Source organism: Pongo abelii, chromosome 9, assembly GCF_028885655.2.
Source record: "Pongo abelii isolate AG06213 chromosome 9, NHGRI_mPonAbe1-v2.0_pri, whole genome shotgun sequence".
In the NCBI taxonomy this organism is placed as follows: Eukaryota; Metazoa; Chordata; class Mammalia; order Primates; family Hominidae; genus Pongo; species Pongo abelii.
Window position 1 is genome coordinate 109,011,025 of NC_071994.2, and position 19,700 is coordinate 109,030,724.

At 32.9% G+C, this 19,700-nt stretch overlaps 1 protein-coding gene across 6 annotated transcripts in view; it reads left to right on the top strand.

The window, feature by feature from the left end:
* Positions 1 to 19,700, top strand: part of GRIA4 (glutamate ionotropic receptor AMPA type subunit 4) — a 382,353-nt gene that overhangs the window by 310,956 nt on the left and 51,697 nt on the right. For 5 of the 6 annotated variants that reach the window (NM_001373892.1, XM_054523828.1, XM_054523831.1 and 2 more), the window contains 3 exon segments: positions 7,913 to 8,119; positions 13,569 to 13,939; positions 15,903 to 16,101. In NM_001373892.1, coding sequence (NP_001360821.1) covers positions 7,913 to 8,119; positions 13,569 to 13,939; positions 15,903 to 16,101 — 777 coding nt within the window. 6 annotated transcript variants of the gene reach the window in all.

Consider the following 19,700-nt stretch of genomic DNA (forward strand, 5'->3'; position numbering starts at 1 on the left):
TAAGACCCTAAAGCACAAAATAGTGAACATGCCAAAGGTCAACCACCAATCACATAAATATATCCAGTAGTAAACATATTATTATTGTTACTATGTTTTTAAAAAGTCAATGTAATAATAATTAATAGTGTTTAAAATTATAATTTTCAGGTAGTTCAATCATCGGATAATGATTTGTATTGTCTGTTTACAATAGTGAAGATGTGACTGTGAAGATTTTAATGAGCATGATTTATATAACTAAATGATTTAGGAATTAATTTTGTTTTATTTTTATTTTGAATGAGAAAAGGGTTTTCTTCCACCGATTATTTTTCTCATTGACCAGTGAGAAGTACACATTATAGTTTATTGAACTTCTAAAAATTAAGAAGAATACGATTGCTTCATTTGGCCACATCAAAAAATGAAAAATCCTCTAAATTTTAAGGCTGCTTTTTCAAAGAGATTCTCATGAAATTACCTTTTAAATAATAGAATATCTTATATATTTTTCTCTTCTAAAGTCAAACATGCCCTTTAAAGTCAACGCTAGTCAAAAGAGATCAACAATCGGTGACCTTTTCTATCTCATTTAAAGTTATATATACTCAGCTCACGTCTCTTTAGGCAAAACATATTTTACAATATTTATGGAAACCTTACTCTAAATACAATGGAAGTATTTTATGTAATTTAGTTTTTAGCTTTTGTCATTTTAGTTTCAGATTTTTAGTAATGTTGAGTTGTCCCCAAAAGCGATATTAAGGTTAAAGCATGAAAATGCCAGAGAGAAGCCTTCATATGTTGCACTTAGTTTTAACTGTGTTGCATCACCAGTCAGCAATTTAATGTAATCTGACAAGCCTTCAGCAGAAGTTTATGATTTTAGAAAGCAAACCAACCAACAGCAGTTTTTGTGTAAACCTTCTAACTTAATTGTGTAATATTTGCATGGGACTTGAAAAGCAATATATATATATATATATATATATATGTTTCTTTTCCTAAAAAAGACACAGTAATGGAAAGTCATACTTCAGTACAGTCCTCCTCTTTTCAGCCTCTGATGAAGAATCCTATTTTAAGAAATTGATCAAGAAAGAAAAGAGTTCCACGCTGTTCGACCATTCCTAACTAAGGCTCAAGTCTTGTTCTCCAGTGTAGTAAATTTAAGCTTATTTTTCATGTGGGATTCTTCTTGGATGACCAACTCTGGACTACCAGAAAAAAAAAATTTTTAAGTTCTGTGACTTTTCTGAGATCCTAGAACAAAAGAAGAATTAATCTTCATCTTTCTCAAGAAATAGATGTTGACAAAGAATCACTTAGCGATTCTGACATATCAATTCCCCTATCTTGAAATGAGGTCACTGTACGTAAATGATGGAATTATATCACTCCATTTCCAAGGGTAGATTTTCTATAAGTAAATATCTTGGAATTTGTGTGCTTGTTTTCTGAATATATACAGTTGTTTTCTTTAAAGATCTCTTGGATTTTTGCCTGTTCTGTGTGAAATAAAGTGTTTTAATGTGCATTATAGGTATGATATAGAGAATCTCCTTTCCATCCCTGTTACTAAAGGGACTGGACAAATAATTCTTAAAACCAAAATACTGAATTAATTTTGCAAGCATGGCTAGTTTTTAGGAAGCATGCTATCAAAAAAAAAAGACTAAAAATGACTGAAGAAATCCAACTGAGATATATATATATATATCTCAGTTGGATTTCTTCAGTCATATATATATATGGGATATTCTGCAAAGTTATATGTTGTTTGACAGTAAAGCCATCAATATTTTTGCTATCAAAATAGTATAATACTAGTATCTGTCTTTTTGTATGAAAATGTAATCTTTATATAAATAATACCTCTGGTATTTGCAACTGCATAATCATTCAGTAATTCAAAAAGACATACTAGAATCCTTTTTCTGAAAGTGTTCCTTCAATTTGCTTTTGTTGAAAATGGTAGTCCAGGACCTATGATATCCCTCCACTTCATTCATTATGAAAGAAAACCCTTGTAGATAAACAGATATTGACATCTGCATGTAATTATCCCCAGATTCAACTGAAAACTCCCAACACAGATGGAATTGGCTAGACATTTTAATATATGTGATACCTATATCTAGATATAGAAGAAGGCTGAGAGTGAGCACTGGATATAATTCATTTTGATTGAAATTGATATGGTGTTATTGTTCTTCCAGTTGTCTGTCCTTTGTGTATGTTGTTATTTATATGTTGATACACTGTAACACTATATGCTACTGCTAAATAAAATTGATTGAGAAATTCAGTTATTCATAAATATTTATTGAGCGTCTGCTATGTGCTAGGCACAGTTCTAGGCCCTGGGGATATGTCACAGACAAAAATCCTGCACTCAATGAAACTTATAATATATTGAGAGAAAGCAGACCAGAAACATAATTAAGAATTATATTAGCTATCTTTATTAAATATAATGTAGTGTTAGCTTTTATGGCTGTTGAAAGTTATTTTTTCTTGTAACAGTGTTGTATATCTACAATGTGATTTTCATTTTAATAATGAATTTAATCTACCTGAATATAATCATACTGAATATACCACAGCAAAATCTAATAGAAAATAAAATTAATATCATTTTTATCTTTAAGTCTTATTGACTAAAAATTTTATAAAATCAATAAAATTTATAAGACTGTGACCATATTGATTTAACTTTTTGTATTAAAAGTAATCATTTCTGCAAATAACCCAAAGAAGCCAAATCTATTCCATGTGGTTTGGATAAATATGGCAATTGAGGGAAAAGCAGTTTACAGTAGATCTTGGGAGAAGGGAGGGTGGTGTTTTCCTCTGTAATCTTACTACTTTCTTGGCTATTGAACTCTCTGGAAAAGGGGAGGTAATACAGTGATGTTTCAGACAAGCTCCTTTTTTTCCCAAAGCTTTACTACTGAAGTTAAGAGATGCTTATGATGCATTGCTCAACTACAAAGGTATTTCTTACCATCTCATGAACACAACAATCCTTTAGGCAAATTTTCCATAAAACCAAATTTATTCACTCCAGTATCAGAATTATGTTACAAACCTAAAAGCAATTACCCTTATCACACATGATCTTTCCAGAGGTTACTTTTTGTACTTTTTATAAGATATTTGATATTTTTTCTTCTCTATGTAAAATTCTGTAGATGCACTATACACATATATGTGCATTACAGCATACACATGCATATTTATATAAAATGTATTATATGTATATATACATACATACAGAAAATTAAAATGTATTTTCTTCCTTATACCAAATATTAATTTTCCTATTTCACATACATCACTCACTGAAGAGCTTATAAATCAGTTAGTTTTTAAATAATTTTGGCTAAATTTAAATTTTTTCAGCCATTGGATTTACTCATTTTTTTTCTGAATTGAATAATATCTTAATTTTCACTTTTAAGAATTTTATCCATGGGATAAATTATCTACATCCATTAAGATTTTTTGGAGAAAACCAAATATCCACATAGGAAACAACATTGGTTAACACTGATCTCATTATTTTAACAACTTTCAATAGTAATTGTAATAATTATATTTGTGATATTTAGAAAATTTTGAAGCCTTTCTAATAAATATTTTGTTTTGATAGTTCCACTTCTGCTAAATACAAATAATCCAGAAAAATTTCCTTGGTAGGAAAATTATATTTTATTGATTAAAAATAATCTTAATTAATTTACATAAATACTTTCATAAGCAAGCCCTAATGTAGCAGCTTTAAACAGAGAGTGATTTCTTTCCTGAAAAGCAGAACAGATGTAGAACCCCATTCATTAGAGAAACTACCTTAATATACAACTCATATTCACTAAGAGATAATGTATTTTAAATAACTTTTAAGAAATTACTGTCCTGCAAAGCACAGTAGTTGATAATAATCATGGCAGGTTGTATACATAAGACAGAAAAAAGAGGTTACTCTATCCTTCTGATCATTCCATTTTTATTCAAAATCGAACACTTGAGAATTCATAAGGCTGTTTTACAAAGATACCCCACAAATCCTCCTTAATGACTTGCCAGAATTTATTTATTATATTGAAAAGATTTTGTATTTTCTTCCCCCATAGTAGCCCCCAAACTTTGTATTAACTCTAATATGAAGTGTTTGAAGAGCTACTTGCAGACAACTTGCCAGATTGAGCATGGGGGAAATGAGGAGGTTGGGCGAATGTTGAGTATTTGCTACTCTTTTGGACTTGACATGAAAGGAAAGCAAAGCAAAATGAAACACAGTCAAAGAAACAGCAGAGCTGAGCAACCATGAGAGACATTGTTCAAGGAAAGCCTAGCTGTTCTCTCCTTTAAACCTCCCCACCTCCCTGGGTGTGATCATGTCATTTCTCTCATGCTGTCTGCATCACTCATCTTGAATCTCAGTAATTGTTTATGCCCCTGGATAGGTAAAAATCTAACTACATTTCTAATCAACATCTGCAGTAAACTGAAGCCTTTTCTAGTCTTCATTGGTTTGCTTGGCAGGAAAACAATGACCTGATGGACCCCTGCTGTCCAAAATAAAAAAGAAAGAAAAAACTGAAAAAATGAAAGAAGACATTAGATATATATTTTACTCAAATAGACACGGGCTTGCTTCAGAAGAGATAACCTAGCACTTGTTAATATTTACTTTCCTTTAGAAAACCTGAATCAGAATTTCTAATAAAATTACTTTATAAAGACACTGCTATTTAGGAAACACTGATAGGCCAGGATATCTTTGTATTTATTTAGTGCCTTCTATATGCCAGACACTATGAGAATACATTGAAAGGTTTTTATCTACACTGTTTACATAGAAGATCATATGAAGAATTTCATTAAATGAATTTCATAAAAATGCAGAAATGCATTTCTTTAATCTTGTTCCCTCTCTCATTAAGTCACATGAAATCTCAATTAATGGCATATATTTTGATAAATGCAATAAACGCTTCAAAATTTTCCAGATATTTCATTAAGTCATATGGAATCTCAATTAATTGCACATATTTTGATAAATGAAATAGCTTCAAAAATTTCCAGATATTTCAAAATGTAGGGTCGGCCAAGAGCAGCGGTTCACACCTGTAATTGCAGCACTTTTGGAGGCCGAAGCAAGTGGATCACTTGAGGCCAGGAGTTCGAGACCACCCTGGCCAACATGGTGAAATCCCATCTCTACTAAAAATACAAGAATTAACCGGGAGTGGTGGTGTGTGCCTGTAATCCCAGCTACTTGGGAGGCTGAGGCAGGAGAATCACTTGAACCCGGGAGGTAGAGGTTGCAGTGAGCCAAGATCGCACTACTACACTCCAGCCTGGGTGATAGAGCACAGCTAGATTGTCTCTCAAAAACAAAAACAAAACAAAATATCAAAATACAGGGTCAGCTCCCACCTCTTTCACTTTTTAGTTCTGTGAAATTGAACAACTGGCTTAACCTCCCTGAGTCTTCATTGTCCCATCTGCAAAATGGGAAATGCCTACCTCAATGTGCCAGTGTCAAAAGTAAATGAAAAGACATGAAGAACTTTACATTGTGCCCGATACACAGTAAGCACTAAATAAGTAAGAGCTACCATTGTTTTTCACTACTATATTTTATTATTGTTCCCCACATCTTATACTCCTTTGCCATTATTACAAAAAATTATAGTGACTTCGATTGCAAGAGAACAAGGGGCATACTTTACTTATTTTTGTGTCCCCATCACCCAGCAAACTGACTGGCACACAGTAGCTGCTTAATAAATGTTTGATTAAATAACAAATATGTAGCTTTTATTGAAGTAAATTGTTCATTATATAATGTAGGGGGCATTTAGCAAATTAGATTATAAATACTAGCTAGAGAAACTTGCACACACAAGGTAATACAGTAATATATGTGCTTGAGTACAAAAATTAATGTGTTCAAATATTGCAGACACTTGTGAATTGACCTTCAACCGTAGTACCAAATGGAGCCTTTGCTATACCCCTTTTGAAAAACTCTTAAACTTGTTACACTTATAGATAATAGTTGTACAGCCATTTCAATCTGAATTTAAGCATTTTACATATATGTGGCTCTTGCTTTTTTCTAAGTACTCTTCCATATTTTAAAAAGGTTATTGTAAAAAAAAAAAGAGAAAATGTAAGAATTAGCTCCTAATAACTATTAATATTTTATAGTATATTTTAGAAAATAATGCTTTGCAAAAATTCACCAATTTTATAACCACAATTCACCAATTTTATAACCACATTTGCTAAACTCTTTATATTTTCACAATGTTTTCCATAAACTACTGCATAATTTTCATCTATCTAAAGAAGAGGCAATTGGTTGCCTTACTTTTATGTGTGGAAGAACTTTTTACCTGATTCCAGGGTTAGAATATTCATCAAATTCAAAAAAGTTGGAGGTTTCTGGGTCATTTGGCCACGCCAACCTAAGGCAGGATTTAAGAACACAGTAGAAGGACCAGTCCTGGACAACTGCCCACTGTGGAATTATTTAGGGCATCTCTATGAGAAAATAAAATGTCCTATAATTCACGTTTTATTAAATTTTTAAAAGGGGTTCTACATTTATGAAGTACTTAAAAACAAAATCAGAATTAGTGTAGGTTGCCATGTTATTCATGCAAAGTAAATTACCTTCTATTATAGAGTTTTAAGAGCAAATTCAACTTCCCCAATTATGAATTTTCTGGGGAAAAAGAAAATACTTTTATGACAGATTACCAAATAAATGTTACAGTACAATTTTATAAAATATGAATACATTAGCTCAATAATATTGTAGCCAAAGGTGGTCACTCCTTGTCTGCAAATGACTGGAAAAACTCAGATGTGACCAGGGACTCTCTCCATATTATATGTTCACCAGGTCTATCTTTGGTTGGTGGCTTTAGGTGCCACTTACAAAATCAAGTGCTTTTTGCTAAAATGTCTTTTTAGTACATGTCTTTTAATGGTTTGGTTTAAGGGTGGGTGTGTGTGTGTGTGTGTGTGTGTATGTGTGTGTGTAACTGAAAACTGTCCAATAATTATTAGCCACTGATAAACTTTTTCATTTTATCAGGGTTTTCACCATAATTATTCATCAAATTTTCTGTCTCACTTGCTTAGAAAACTAAATGGGAATATCACCTCAAGTGTATGCTCATTACAACTGGAGGAAAATTATCAGCATCACTAGGGAAATGTTTTATAATATAATTAAATTTCATGGAGCACAAACCATGCTTAAAGCCAAAATATTGGACAACATTAGGAAAGCAGATTTAATGCAAATAACCATTTAAGAATTTTTTAACTATTGATTCATTTTTTCTTTGAATGATAGTGTACCAAGTGCCTGCTCTGAGAAAAGCATCTTGCCAAACACTAGAGATCAAAGAAAAATGATGTAACCTTTTTCTTAAAGGAAGTCACAGTTGAATGTGGCTAAATAAGATGCAGAATAAGTCACAGAATATGGAAACCTGTAACCTTGAATTAGTCTTTTATCAGGTGAAGCTGACTACTGAATAGTCTTTAATTTCACGAAATATTTTAGAAATACTCATTTCATTGCCAAAGAATATAATTTATGCTTCTTTAGATAATTGTTAACTGACACTTCTCCCATCACAGTCATAGTGCTAGGTTTTTAATACTTTCTCAAATGGAAATTTAAAGATTTCAGTTTTAGTATCCAATGCAAAGCAATTTAATCTCTTCTAAGCATACTTATATATTCATCTGTTTTATTATTGACTTCTAGCTACACCAAATCAGTATGTGTACCAATACTAAATACAATCTTTTGTCAAATTCTGAAATTGGAAAGTTACATAAGGTTTTTCAAATGTTTTATAATTTCTCCTTTACAGTTCTACTTCTCTCATTATAGGAATCCCCATATGTTATGTACAAGAAAAATCATGAAATGTTTGAAGGAAATGACAAGTATGAAGGATACTGTGTAGATTTGGCATCTGAAATTGCAAAACATATTGGTATCAAGTATAAAATTGCCATTGTCCCTGATGGAAAATATGGAGCAAGGGATGCAGACACAAAAATCTGGAATGGGATGGTAGGAGAACTTGTTTATGGGGTAAGCAAATCAACTTATTGAAGAATTTACTTACATATACCTGAAACTTCTTTTCCCTTCGGCACATAACAATTTTTAAACGTCTATTATTGTTTAATTTGCAGCTACATTCCAAGAGGCATATACAGTGTTTAAATCTTTCTCTATTTTATTAATAATGCAATCCACAAACAATGAGAAAAACTGACACTTGATAAGATCAAAATCAGAAGGAAGATAAAAATTCAGAATATACAATCCTAGTTTTTTTAATTGACTTCAGGATCTGGAATGACTATTCTTTTAAGTTTGATGCTGCCATGTATAGAACTACAAAACAAATATAATAGTAATCTTGTATTTGATAACTGTAGGAACAGGTTTCCTTCAACAACATAAAGATGGTCGTTATTTTAGATAGTTATTTATACCTCCATTGTTTGTAATTACTCATAGATATCTTTTAAGTAATTGGTGAGCAATCACTATATTACTTTATCCTCTATTAAATATTCATCAATAATGTCAGATTCTTACAATTCTGCTGAACACAGTAAATTTAAACTTTATGCAGTGCCATCATTTTTATACTAGTATACATAGCAAAACACAAAAGCCAGAATTTATTCCAAAGTGGGCCTCACATGAAAGCATGTTATGCTCCTCCCTTGAGTGTACCTGATATTGAGTGTACACATTCATAGCTGAGGGCAAATACAACATAAATGTTCCTGCCTGAATCAGAGCAATATCAAGATCAATGTCTTCAGCTACCACTGCAAATGTCAAAATCAAACTGGCAATTATCACATGCTAGTGATAGCACATTTTAGAAGTCCAGAAACCAAATCTGTAGCACGTAGGAAACTCTATTCATTGAGTAACCAATGAAGTAACATATACTTGAAATGTAATATGAAATTTCCTAAAAGCCAACTTATATTTCACCTTCAAAATGTAGTCTGATTAATCCTCACAAGACCCCTTGGAAATGGAGAATTACACAGAGAGTCATCTTCTTCAGAAAACAATAAAGATAGAAAGATTTAGAACATAACTGAAGTCCTAGGAGGGACTCACTTTCCAAGCCAAAACTGCAATTCAGAAGGCAAAACTGCCTTCTGATAAAAAGGCAGATGATTCTGCATCTTGCCTTTTAGACTATGAAGCAATGAACATTCTTTGCACAGTACAGTAAAGTAGCTAAAACCTGTGCAGAATGAGGAAATTGTTAGACATTATGAATCAGTTAGTTTTATATCCATAGGAAAGAATTGCTGACTGCTTAGGTGACCCTAAATGAGAAAAAAAAATGCAGTTTAAAAAATAGCAAAATGTATTTTACCGCAGAATTCATCGACTGTTTCATATTGAGCTTTAAATTCCAAAGGAAAAGGGTTTCTAAAGCATTTGTTCTTTGGTTAATATTTTAAACTTTTGATACAGTAAGCATACCTTAGATGTTAACAATATCGAACTTGTTGGAACTACTGTAATTCGTTTCCTTTCGAAAACACTCTTGCATATTTCATCTCAAAAAATCATACTTGGATTACCAGTTAGTTATGAACAGCATAAATGACATGAGTTACTTTCTGGGGCATTTGTCATACATCTCTTCTCTGGAGTCCCTACCCACTGGGCAGCCCAGACTCACTCTTTTGCAAGTGTTCTGACCACATTTCATTCAGGACAGATTGTTTAAATAATGAAAACAAAGGATATGAAGGGAGTAGCATAATTAGTGAAAAAGTTATGTCAGTCCTATACATGTCACAATAACAAAAAGTCCCAAAGTTATGCAGTTCTCAAAGAGACAAAAGATAACATAATGGTTATTAATATTATATTCATATTCATTCCTCAGCCAGTCTGCAAGGGTTAAAGACTCCAATCTCTGATGCTTGAGTTGTCCACTCTTTTCCCAAAAGGAATCTTATTCCAGGTCTCTTACACACTCCACAGTCTAGGTACTTTCCATTTTGGTGTCTGCAAAGTCTATATTGTTTCTCAACGTCTTTTTTTGTTTGTTTGTTTTCCTACTGCAAACACATACATGAGTGCCTGGTTCCCAGGGCCCTAGGTAAAACTAAATCCATTCTCTTCTATAGAACAAAGTCTATTATATCTAGATGATTAACTTTGCAAAATTATTAAATTTGGATTCAATATGTTTTTTTACTTTACTCCTTGTAAACTTTGTTGCTATAATTGTAATGAACAGATTGTCTGTGAGGCATTTACATGTTATCCAACACACCATGTGTGAGACCCAGAAGCCCAGAACCTCTCTCACACTCAGGTCCCTTTTGCTACCGTGCCTGTGCACTAAAGCCAGTTCACCCTGATTTCCTGCAGTGTGCTGCTTCAGGTTCATTTCCTTGGCCTCTACCACACTTGGCGGAGTGTGTGTGTGTGTGTGTGTGTGTTTTAGTCCAAGGGAATAATTCTCAAAGCACATTCCATGGTCCACTAGCACCAGAATTACCTGTAGAGACATTTTACACACCCAATTTTGGGAATTACTGAGAGGTCATGAAACAACGCACATGCAACATCCTCGATGTTGGCAGAGGAAGCCCATGTGTAACCTATCTCTACTAGTCTCTTTCTAGACTCTCACATATCTCTAACTTTTTGAAAGTGTCCCTCATTGGACATGGATGTCACCACCTTCATCCAATGTTCACTTTCTATGGCACTTAGTTTCCTGTTCAGAAAACACCTGTATTTCTCTTCATGTGTCTTTTTAAGGCTTCTTCCCTCACTAGTGGGAACTTGTGCAAATTAAAAATTTCAGAAGATACCTCACAGAACAATGTAGTATGTGAAAGGAGGCATTTCAAGTAAGTGAAAAGATGTGTTATTTATTTATTCCTGTTGGTACAGGAGGATGACTACTTGGAAAATTAACAATTTTCTAACACTTCATCATGGAAGATACCAAAAACTGATAGGAGAATTATAGATACTAGAATAAAATAAATAATATTGATAAGAAAATGATTTTTCTAGAACATGAAACCAAAGGCTGAAAACACACGCAAAAAAAATTTTATATGGCTACAACAAAATTTAAAACCTATGTATTGCAAGAAAAGACCTTGAATTAAGTTATGGAAACAAAACAATTGATGATTAGGGAAAAAAATTGCAACACATACGGGAAATAGAAGTGAATATTTTAAATACATTTTAAAGTGCTCACGAATTAGGAAGCAAAAAAATGAATACTCAATATGGAAAAGTGGGGGCAGATTATGATAGTAATACAGAAAAGAACAAGTAGCTGTTCGTTTTATAATAACAAATTCAAATTAGTACAAGGAGATCTAATTTCCTTCCAGAAAATTGGTGAAGACAAGTAAACAGAGCTTTTCTGAGGTTTAAGACTGAACATGCCTTTACATAGTGCTGGGGACAGTAGAAATTTGCATAATCTTTCTGGAGAAAAGTTGGGCAAAGTACATTATGAGCATTAAAAAGATTATTACTGCTTAGACCGGCCATTCCATTTCTAGAAATTTATCTTAAATAATTAAAGCATGTGTTAGGATTTGTTCTCAAAGATGTTCATAGCTTCACCGTTTAAATTTTGTAAAACTGGAAACAATATGAATATCCCTCAAACTTAAAAAATGGTTGAGTACATTTTGACATTTTTCCAATAAAGCATTTGCAATCATTAAAACTTACCTTTAACTTGTATACCGAAATGGAAAAGTGTTCATTATGTTATTTGAGAAGAGAAAAAGAATTGTAAGATATAATGTTCTACATTATTCCTTTTTAAAAGAAATTAAAAATACTCTTCATAGAACAAAGTCTCTCAGAGTATATAGAAAGAAAAAACAAGAGTAGGTGATGGGAATAAAGATAACATTTCCTAATGGGCTGGGTCATACTAATAAAATAATTTAAATATACTGATTTTTCTACAGCTAGTTCACATATCACTTATGTAACAAAAACTATACACATAATGATAGCTATGGAGAAAATAATAACCTTCCAGCAATGGTCTGACTCCTGTATATATGGGCTTTTATGATGTGAACAAAGTTTATTCTCTCTTGAAGGCATATGTGGTCAATTCTCAGTCACCCAGGGAGACATGACTAAAATGTACCTTCCCCATTCTAACCCCCCAGTTGCCCTTGTAGCAAGCCCTTGGCCACTGTATAGAACCAGGAGCCTGAGGATATGTAGGAGTCATTGCAAGAGTGGCAGCCCTATGTAAGAATCTGTATGTCTGAGCGTGTTTCTGATTCCATTTTAATGTCAAGTATATTCCTTTTAAAATAAATAATCAAAACTCCCTTTTATTTGTAGATCATGCAACAGTTTAGTTTTCACACTACACTTGATTTCGTTTGATTTTAGAGGTGGGGTGATTGACACTCTACACCTTATTTCACTTGATTTTAGAGGTGGTGGTGATTTAATAGAAGCAGCCCAGGCTCAAATCCCAGAGCTGCCATGATGTGTGAATCTCCCTTCTCTGAGTCTCAGTTTCATCATCTAGACAATGATAAACATACGATTCTTATGAGGAGTAAAAGAGAAGCTATTCAAAATATTTAGATCAGCATCAGATCAGCATCAGCCACAGAATCCCTCAATAAATGCTCACTATTACCTTATTAAGGCTTCCAATAATCACAATAACGTTATGAGGTGAACAGGGAAAAAGTATCCTCATTTTATAGCTGTATAAACAAGCTCAGAAAAATTGCTCAAAATCACAGAACTCTGAAAACGGAGGCTAGTGCCTTATGATTATAAAACCTGAGAAATGAACCTACTGTTTTTCAAAATCTGTTTTTTTAAATGAAGGTAAAGAAATCAAAATATGTGAATAGCAAGAAATAAATGCCAATTTCCAGATTTTTGTGTGTGTGCTGAATTGGAAAATATCGTCAAACAACGGATTTTCTTTTATCATACAAGCACAGGCTTTATGATCTCTTTTCTCATAGCTGGAAAGGAATAAAAAAGAAAAGACTGTTTGAAATTTGCAATTCATAATATTAAGGGATGGCCAAGTAATGAATCAGTGGCAATGCTCCAAATGAAACAGAAAAGGCTGCAACATAGCAGCGTTCCTGGCCAGGAAATTCACAAATTCAGCCATATGGAAAGACTGTCAAGTCTCCTCTGCACTGTCCCAGATACTTAAAGACTAATACAGTAATTTGAGTTCAAGTTATTTTTGCTTATCCACTCTTTCTCTGTTTTCTATCCTTTTATCTAATTACTGGAACCTATAAAAATGTTTTGTGCAATTTAAGTAATATGAAAAAATTATTATTCATTTTTGTATCTATCACTAGGCTTATACATTGTTGGCACTCCAAAAATAAATGTAGAATAAACGCATGACTGGTTAGCTTTAAATGGATCATTCTAGTGCTAATTGCTTCACAAAATTCATTAACCTATGTGTCTCCATGTGTTTTTTCTCTTATAGAAAGCAGAGATTGCTATTGCCCCTCTGACAATCACTTTGGTACGAGAGGAGGTCATTGACTTTTCTAAGCCCTTCATGAGTTTGGGCATATCTATCATGATCAAAAAGCCTCAGAAATCCAAACCAGGAGTGTTTTCCTTCTTGGATCCTCTGGCCTATGAGATTTGGATGTGCATAGTCTTTGCCTACATTGGTGTCAGCGTGGTCTTATTCCTAGTTAGTAGATTTAGTCCATATGAGTGGCACACAGAAGAGCCAGAGGATGGAAAGGAAGGACCCAGCGACCAGCCTCCCAATGAGTTTGGCATCTTTAACAGCCTCTGGTTTTCCCTGGGTGCTTTTATGCAGCAAGGATGTGACATTTCACCCAGGTTAGTTCCAAATCTCTTAAGTTCTTCACTGATTTCCCAGTAATTCTAAATGTTGTGCAGATTATCTCTCTACATGTTCTTTTCCTGAAGACAGAGGACTACTTGAAACACAGAAAAAGACTTGCCACTCCCAAATAGCAATTTCTTCCAAGTTAGCACAAAATGGGGATATATCATAAACATTAACTTTCTCAATAGCAAAGAAACTATGCAATCCATCAGAACTCTCAAAAATCATTTAGTATTAATATTTCATTCATTGGTTTGACAAATGGAAACTGGAACCTAAATTCTAGAATAGGAATTCATTTCCATTTTGTTTCCTTTTAAAAGACAAACACTTTTGCTATTATTGCAATTTTTTCCTATTATTGTTGTTGTTGCTCATTTTCAGAAATTAATGTTGGACTTAATTCTCATCTCACATAGCTTAAGGGAGATACCTGGAACCTGAGTCAACATAGTAGGTACCAGATATACATTGTTTTATATAGCAATGCATAAATTAGCTAAGCAATAGGCAAAAAGCCAACCATGTAAACACTATGCTAGTTTTATGGAAATGTTTTTCAGTATCTGTGGAGTCATGGCTCCCTTCCTTTGGATGCCACTAAGATTTCATTTAACCATTTTATTCACCAAAAATGCAGGCTTCTTTTGCAAGAAAAAATACCTTATTTTTCTCATAGAGAAAGTAGCTGAAGGTATGAGAAGAAAAGTATTTACTTTAATTGATGACTATATATTAGCATCACAAATATATGGATTTCTTTCTTTTTAGAAATGTATGCTTTCTTAAAAAAAGAGGCATTTTGGACACAATGCAATTTGTGTTTCTTAAGACCTAGGAAAATTATAAATTGTTTAAATTCCAATAGGAATCTGACTTGAAAACTTTCAATTAATGAACTAAAAAGAAATCAAAGTAAGTCAAGTAATGGTTTTTAAAAGCCAGGATTAAGCAAATATTAAGTTAAACCCAATAGGTGTCTCTTTTATAATAGCAAGTATTATAATAAGGGAATATTTTAACTTTGGAAATGCTATGAAAAATATGAAATCATTCTTCAAGTTTTAAAACAAATGTTTTACAACAATTTGCCCCAGGAATTTTAAGTAGTTTGATGGTTACAATAAGTGAGTTCAATGATGAACATTCTTTGAATTTTTTTACTCACCCCCTTCTCACATTTGCTCTGCACTCACACTCACCCACACATCCTTGATACCAGAGAAAGAGTGAAGAGAGAAAATCGTATACGAGTGTGTAAAGATACTTTGAGACCTGGTTCAACCTCCACTTAGCTCAGGAATGGACTATCAAGCAAACAAACAAAAAAAGCCTCAACTATGGTCACTTCGAGACCAATTCTAGACCCTCATCGGGTCCAATCTCTCCTTGGCCTACGTCCTATCATCCTGGCAGGGCTCTGACTGAAGGTAAAAACAAGTTCTTTCCTTTAGTGTCAGAAAGGTATCTACCAACTTGCACCAAATCTAAGACTGCAGTCACTGTTCATAGGTATTGCTACTTTATGTACCACAAAGAGAGAAACAATGCTGCCAATTAAACCATGATACTATATTTTATCTCATCAACCATAGGCTGCATCCTAATTTCAGAGATGCTAAGAAATGAGGGCAGGAGAGTATTAATGAATTCAACTAAGTATTCCCCTTGCGCAGCTGAAGAAAAGCTATTATGTTTTACATTTCCGCCATTTTCTTTAAACAATAAAAAGGAAATGGTTGTCATATTTTCAGTGGCATTTATATAATAAATACACCATAAAAGACATCAGATTATACAGAAATCCAGAATCATTCTTGAACAGACTCTCAGAAAATAAAACAATACTTGCAATTGTTATTTTTAAATATGCATGGTGAATTGACGGTATTTCTTTTCTTTCTCTATGTTGGTTAGAGAAAGGAAAATGTGCATTATTTTATCCATGTTTAGATCCCTCTCAGGTCGAATTGTTGGAGGTGTTTGGTGGTTCTTTACACTCATCATTATATCATCCTATACTGCTAACCTCGCTGCTTTCCTGACGGTTGAGCGAATGGTCTCTCCCATAGAAAGTGCAGAAGACCTAGCCAAACAAACAGAAATTGCCTATGGAACACTGGATTCAGGGTCAACAAAAGAATTCTTCAGAGTAAGTTAAGGGAAAAACTAAAAATGAAATGTTTATCATTTTGAAATTCAGGCAATTTTTCCAACAATTATACCATGGGCTTTAGCTATTATAAGGTTTACAAACACAATAGTAATAGCTATGTTTAAGGCTAGCACTTCTAACTGGATTTTATAATCACTTTAATTTGCGAAAGGTAATTGACTTATTCATATTGCAAGAGGAACACTCTCTAAGGAATAGTAACAATGAAAAGGTAATTAAAACAACTTTATAACATAATTTATCCAAAACATTCCAATGTTGATAATGCTATGATAATATTGGATCTGGTAAGATTGGATTTATGTATGCTTTTGGGCTGAGAGGGTAAAAACGAAAACTTGACTTTTGAAGAATACATTCAACTTGCTGCCTTTGAAACACAAAACCTTAATTGCAGATTATACTACTTATGTGAGTTATGTTATTCTATAACCTATTCTGTAACAATGCACTTCACAGCAACATATTTACTTTCTCACAAGGTAATAACAGCAAGAACTTTTCCATTCTAGGCACTTCTCTAGGACATTGTATGGCATTTAGTTTGTGCTGATTTCTCTGCTTTGCAGATAAAAATATAATTGTATTACATATATGGATACATGTATAATTGCATACTATATATGGATGTAATTGCATTGTATGTCCCTTTGACCTTCCATCGGAACAATAGAGGTTTTTATTTTAGTTTTTTTTAGTGTTTGTTCCATTATGGGAATGAATTTTTTTATCAAAAAACCCTTTTTCTACTCTTTTTAAATCCAGAGCTATACATTTGGTAATGTCTGATAACAGATAGGCATTCATTTTGTGACTTCAAAACCCAAAAATTAAAAAGTTGCCAGTGACATTTTTATGAATATCGAACTAGGTAAAAACGAACACATTTTATATTTATGTCAATTGTTTAAACATTAGAATATTTAATAGCATAGACGATAGAACATATATTTTATTACTTTCTAAGCTTTTGTGTGAAAGTAATAATAGTTCTTTGTTCGTGCCTACATACAGCACTTGAGAGATTACATTTCCATTTTAAATGTATTTATTTATAATCTTCTCACTTAATTCAGCTTAACAATTATAAACAACAAAATGTGCTACTCCTTAGGCCAGCTTTAACTTTTGTATACTTGAATTTCTGTAAGATATTTATCCTTTTTAAAGAAAATTTGATTATAGTATCCTAATATACTTTAGATGTTTACATAATATCATATCAAGAGCAAATCACTCAAAAACTCAAACTCATCCTTGGGCATTGTTTAGAAAAGAAACCAGACAATGAACAATGTACTTGTCAACAATTTGGAGTATTATTAGGTATAATCTAAAATGTGTAAGTTAATTACAAAACACTTATAGATTTTCTTAAAACTGTAAATAATATTCATGACAGTAGATTTGATTAACAATAGTCTGTGGATAAACTTGATTAAACTAACTTTTTTTAACCTACTTAGCACATCCCTATTTCTACAGCTTAATAATAGAAACATTACTACTCTAATGTGTTTCAGCATAATTTCAGTACTGTGCTGCTGGTTTATAACTGCTCCCATCCATAAGTAAGCAGGTAAAATTTAATGATTTCACCTAAAAATTACTACGTATATGTACCAAAATAAAATACAAGTTTGTGCTATCATTTGCACTTTACTGAAAATTGATGACTGATTGTCATTTAAATAAAGACATTATTTGCAGGCTCACCATTCTGCCTCGAGTGATAAAGGGAAGAAGAAATGCTATATTGATTCCCTGAAAATATTTCAAAAGTAACTCACTGTAAAGCTCTTTAGCATTAAGCACACTGAAAATGTGTATTTCTAATCTTTATAAAGTTAAAAATGCTTAAATTCAAAGAACTGGTGAGGTAGATAAGAGAATATATTAAGAGAAATATAAGAATGGGGAAACCTGCTTCCTAGATTTATAGAGTCTTCCATACAAACTGTGCAAGCACCATTCCTTGTTTCCTTTCTCTCCAACCCAACTTCAGTTTTTAAATTGGAAGATTTTTATAATATAGGTATTTATTGTTACAGAACATTCTGAACTCTAATGGGACAAGAAAATAATTTCCCCTGGCAGCATGCTTTCAGGAATGCATAAATTTGGGTTCTTTGATACAAATCTCATTCATTTCCTACCCTGTTTGCTTCCCTCCTCTCCCATACATGTTGACCTGGTTTAAATAAACCATTTGTCTGATGGGCTGAGGAAACCAGAATGTGAAGGGTATTTTTGTACCTGTCAAAATCCTTTTCTCATAGGAACACAATAATGGTACATCTATCAGCTCCACTAGGCTGCCTCAGGCAATGACCTATACTCAGTGCTTCAAAAAAATGTCGCAGTTATAATCAACGGAAAAAAGAATTAAGCCACAGGGGAAAACTACATCTGAATTCAACTATTGCCTTGGTTTTGCCCCATTATGAAACTTTATATACTTCATGTTTTGTGTGCCATGGTAAGCCTAAATATAGAGGCATTTAAAGAGTCTGTACTTGTCACTTAATGCCAGCCTCGCTGTTTTGGTACTTTCACATTATTACACACCTGACTTAAACACAGTGATTTTCATTTCAATGCAGTTTTATCCTGTGCCTGTCTCAGTCATCAGTGAAATTGTGAAGGCATAAATGATGTGCATTACTATCTCAGGGTTTATAATATTACCAAATAATGCATTGATGAGCTGTCACTAGAACATCAGTCCTGCCAAGTAAGCTACTAGAAGGGGAAAATAATTCACCGGATAGCAATGTAAACATTAACTATAACAGATGACATTTGTACATAGTTTCTATTAGAAGCAGAAATGGTGGAATACTTAATTTAGGGAAAAGTAAAAGGATAGCACATTCTTTTAATTCCAAGAATTGTTTTAAGCAATAAAACAGTGTTTTAGATCAGATAGTTCCCCATGCTTTGAGTTTCACAATAAAGATGAAATAAATCGATCTGAGATTAATTTTCTAATTTCAAAAAATAATGACTTCTATCTTTTAACTTCCCACGCAACAGTTTTTAAACAGATACTACAGTTGAAGGTTTTAGGGACTTAAATGTTCCTTTATCATTGTACTTGATACAGTGACATTTGATACAGAGATCTACTGAGCTTGCTGGATCTGCAGAAATTTTCTTCATTTTAGCTTGTCTCATCAAATTTATGAATATTTGCTTGTCCTCACTCCTTAGCAATCACTCTCTTGCAGTCACAGATAAGGCACAGGGCTACTACTTCCAGTCCTACGCCTCTTGATTCCCCTTCGTCCTGTTGTCCTGTATATATGATCTTATCAGAATAAGATTTTCTAAAGATTAGCATGGTGACAAACCAGGCTAATTTCTTTTTTCAAAAACTTGCTTTTATCTTTCCATTTTATCTATTTTTTTTATTTATAGTGTACCTAAACCCTCTTATATTTAGCATAGCTACTCTGTGGATTCCTCTTTCTTCCAGATTTTAGAGGGATTATTTCAACTTATTTTGCATTTAAGGTATACATAATTCAATGTATTTAAACAAATGCAGCAGTAATTTTCCACATACTAATATA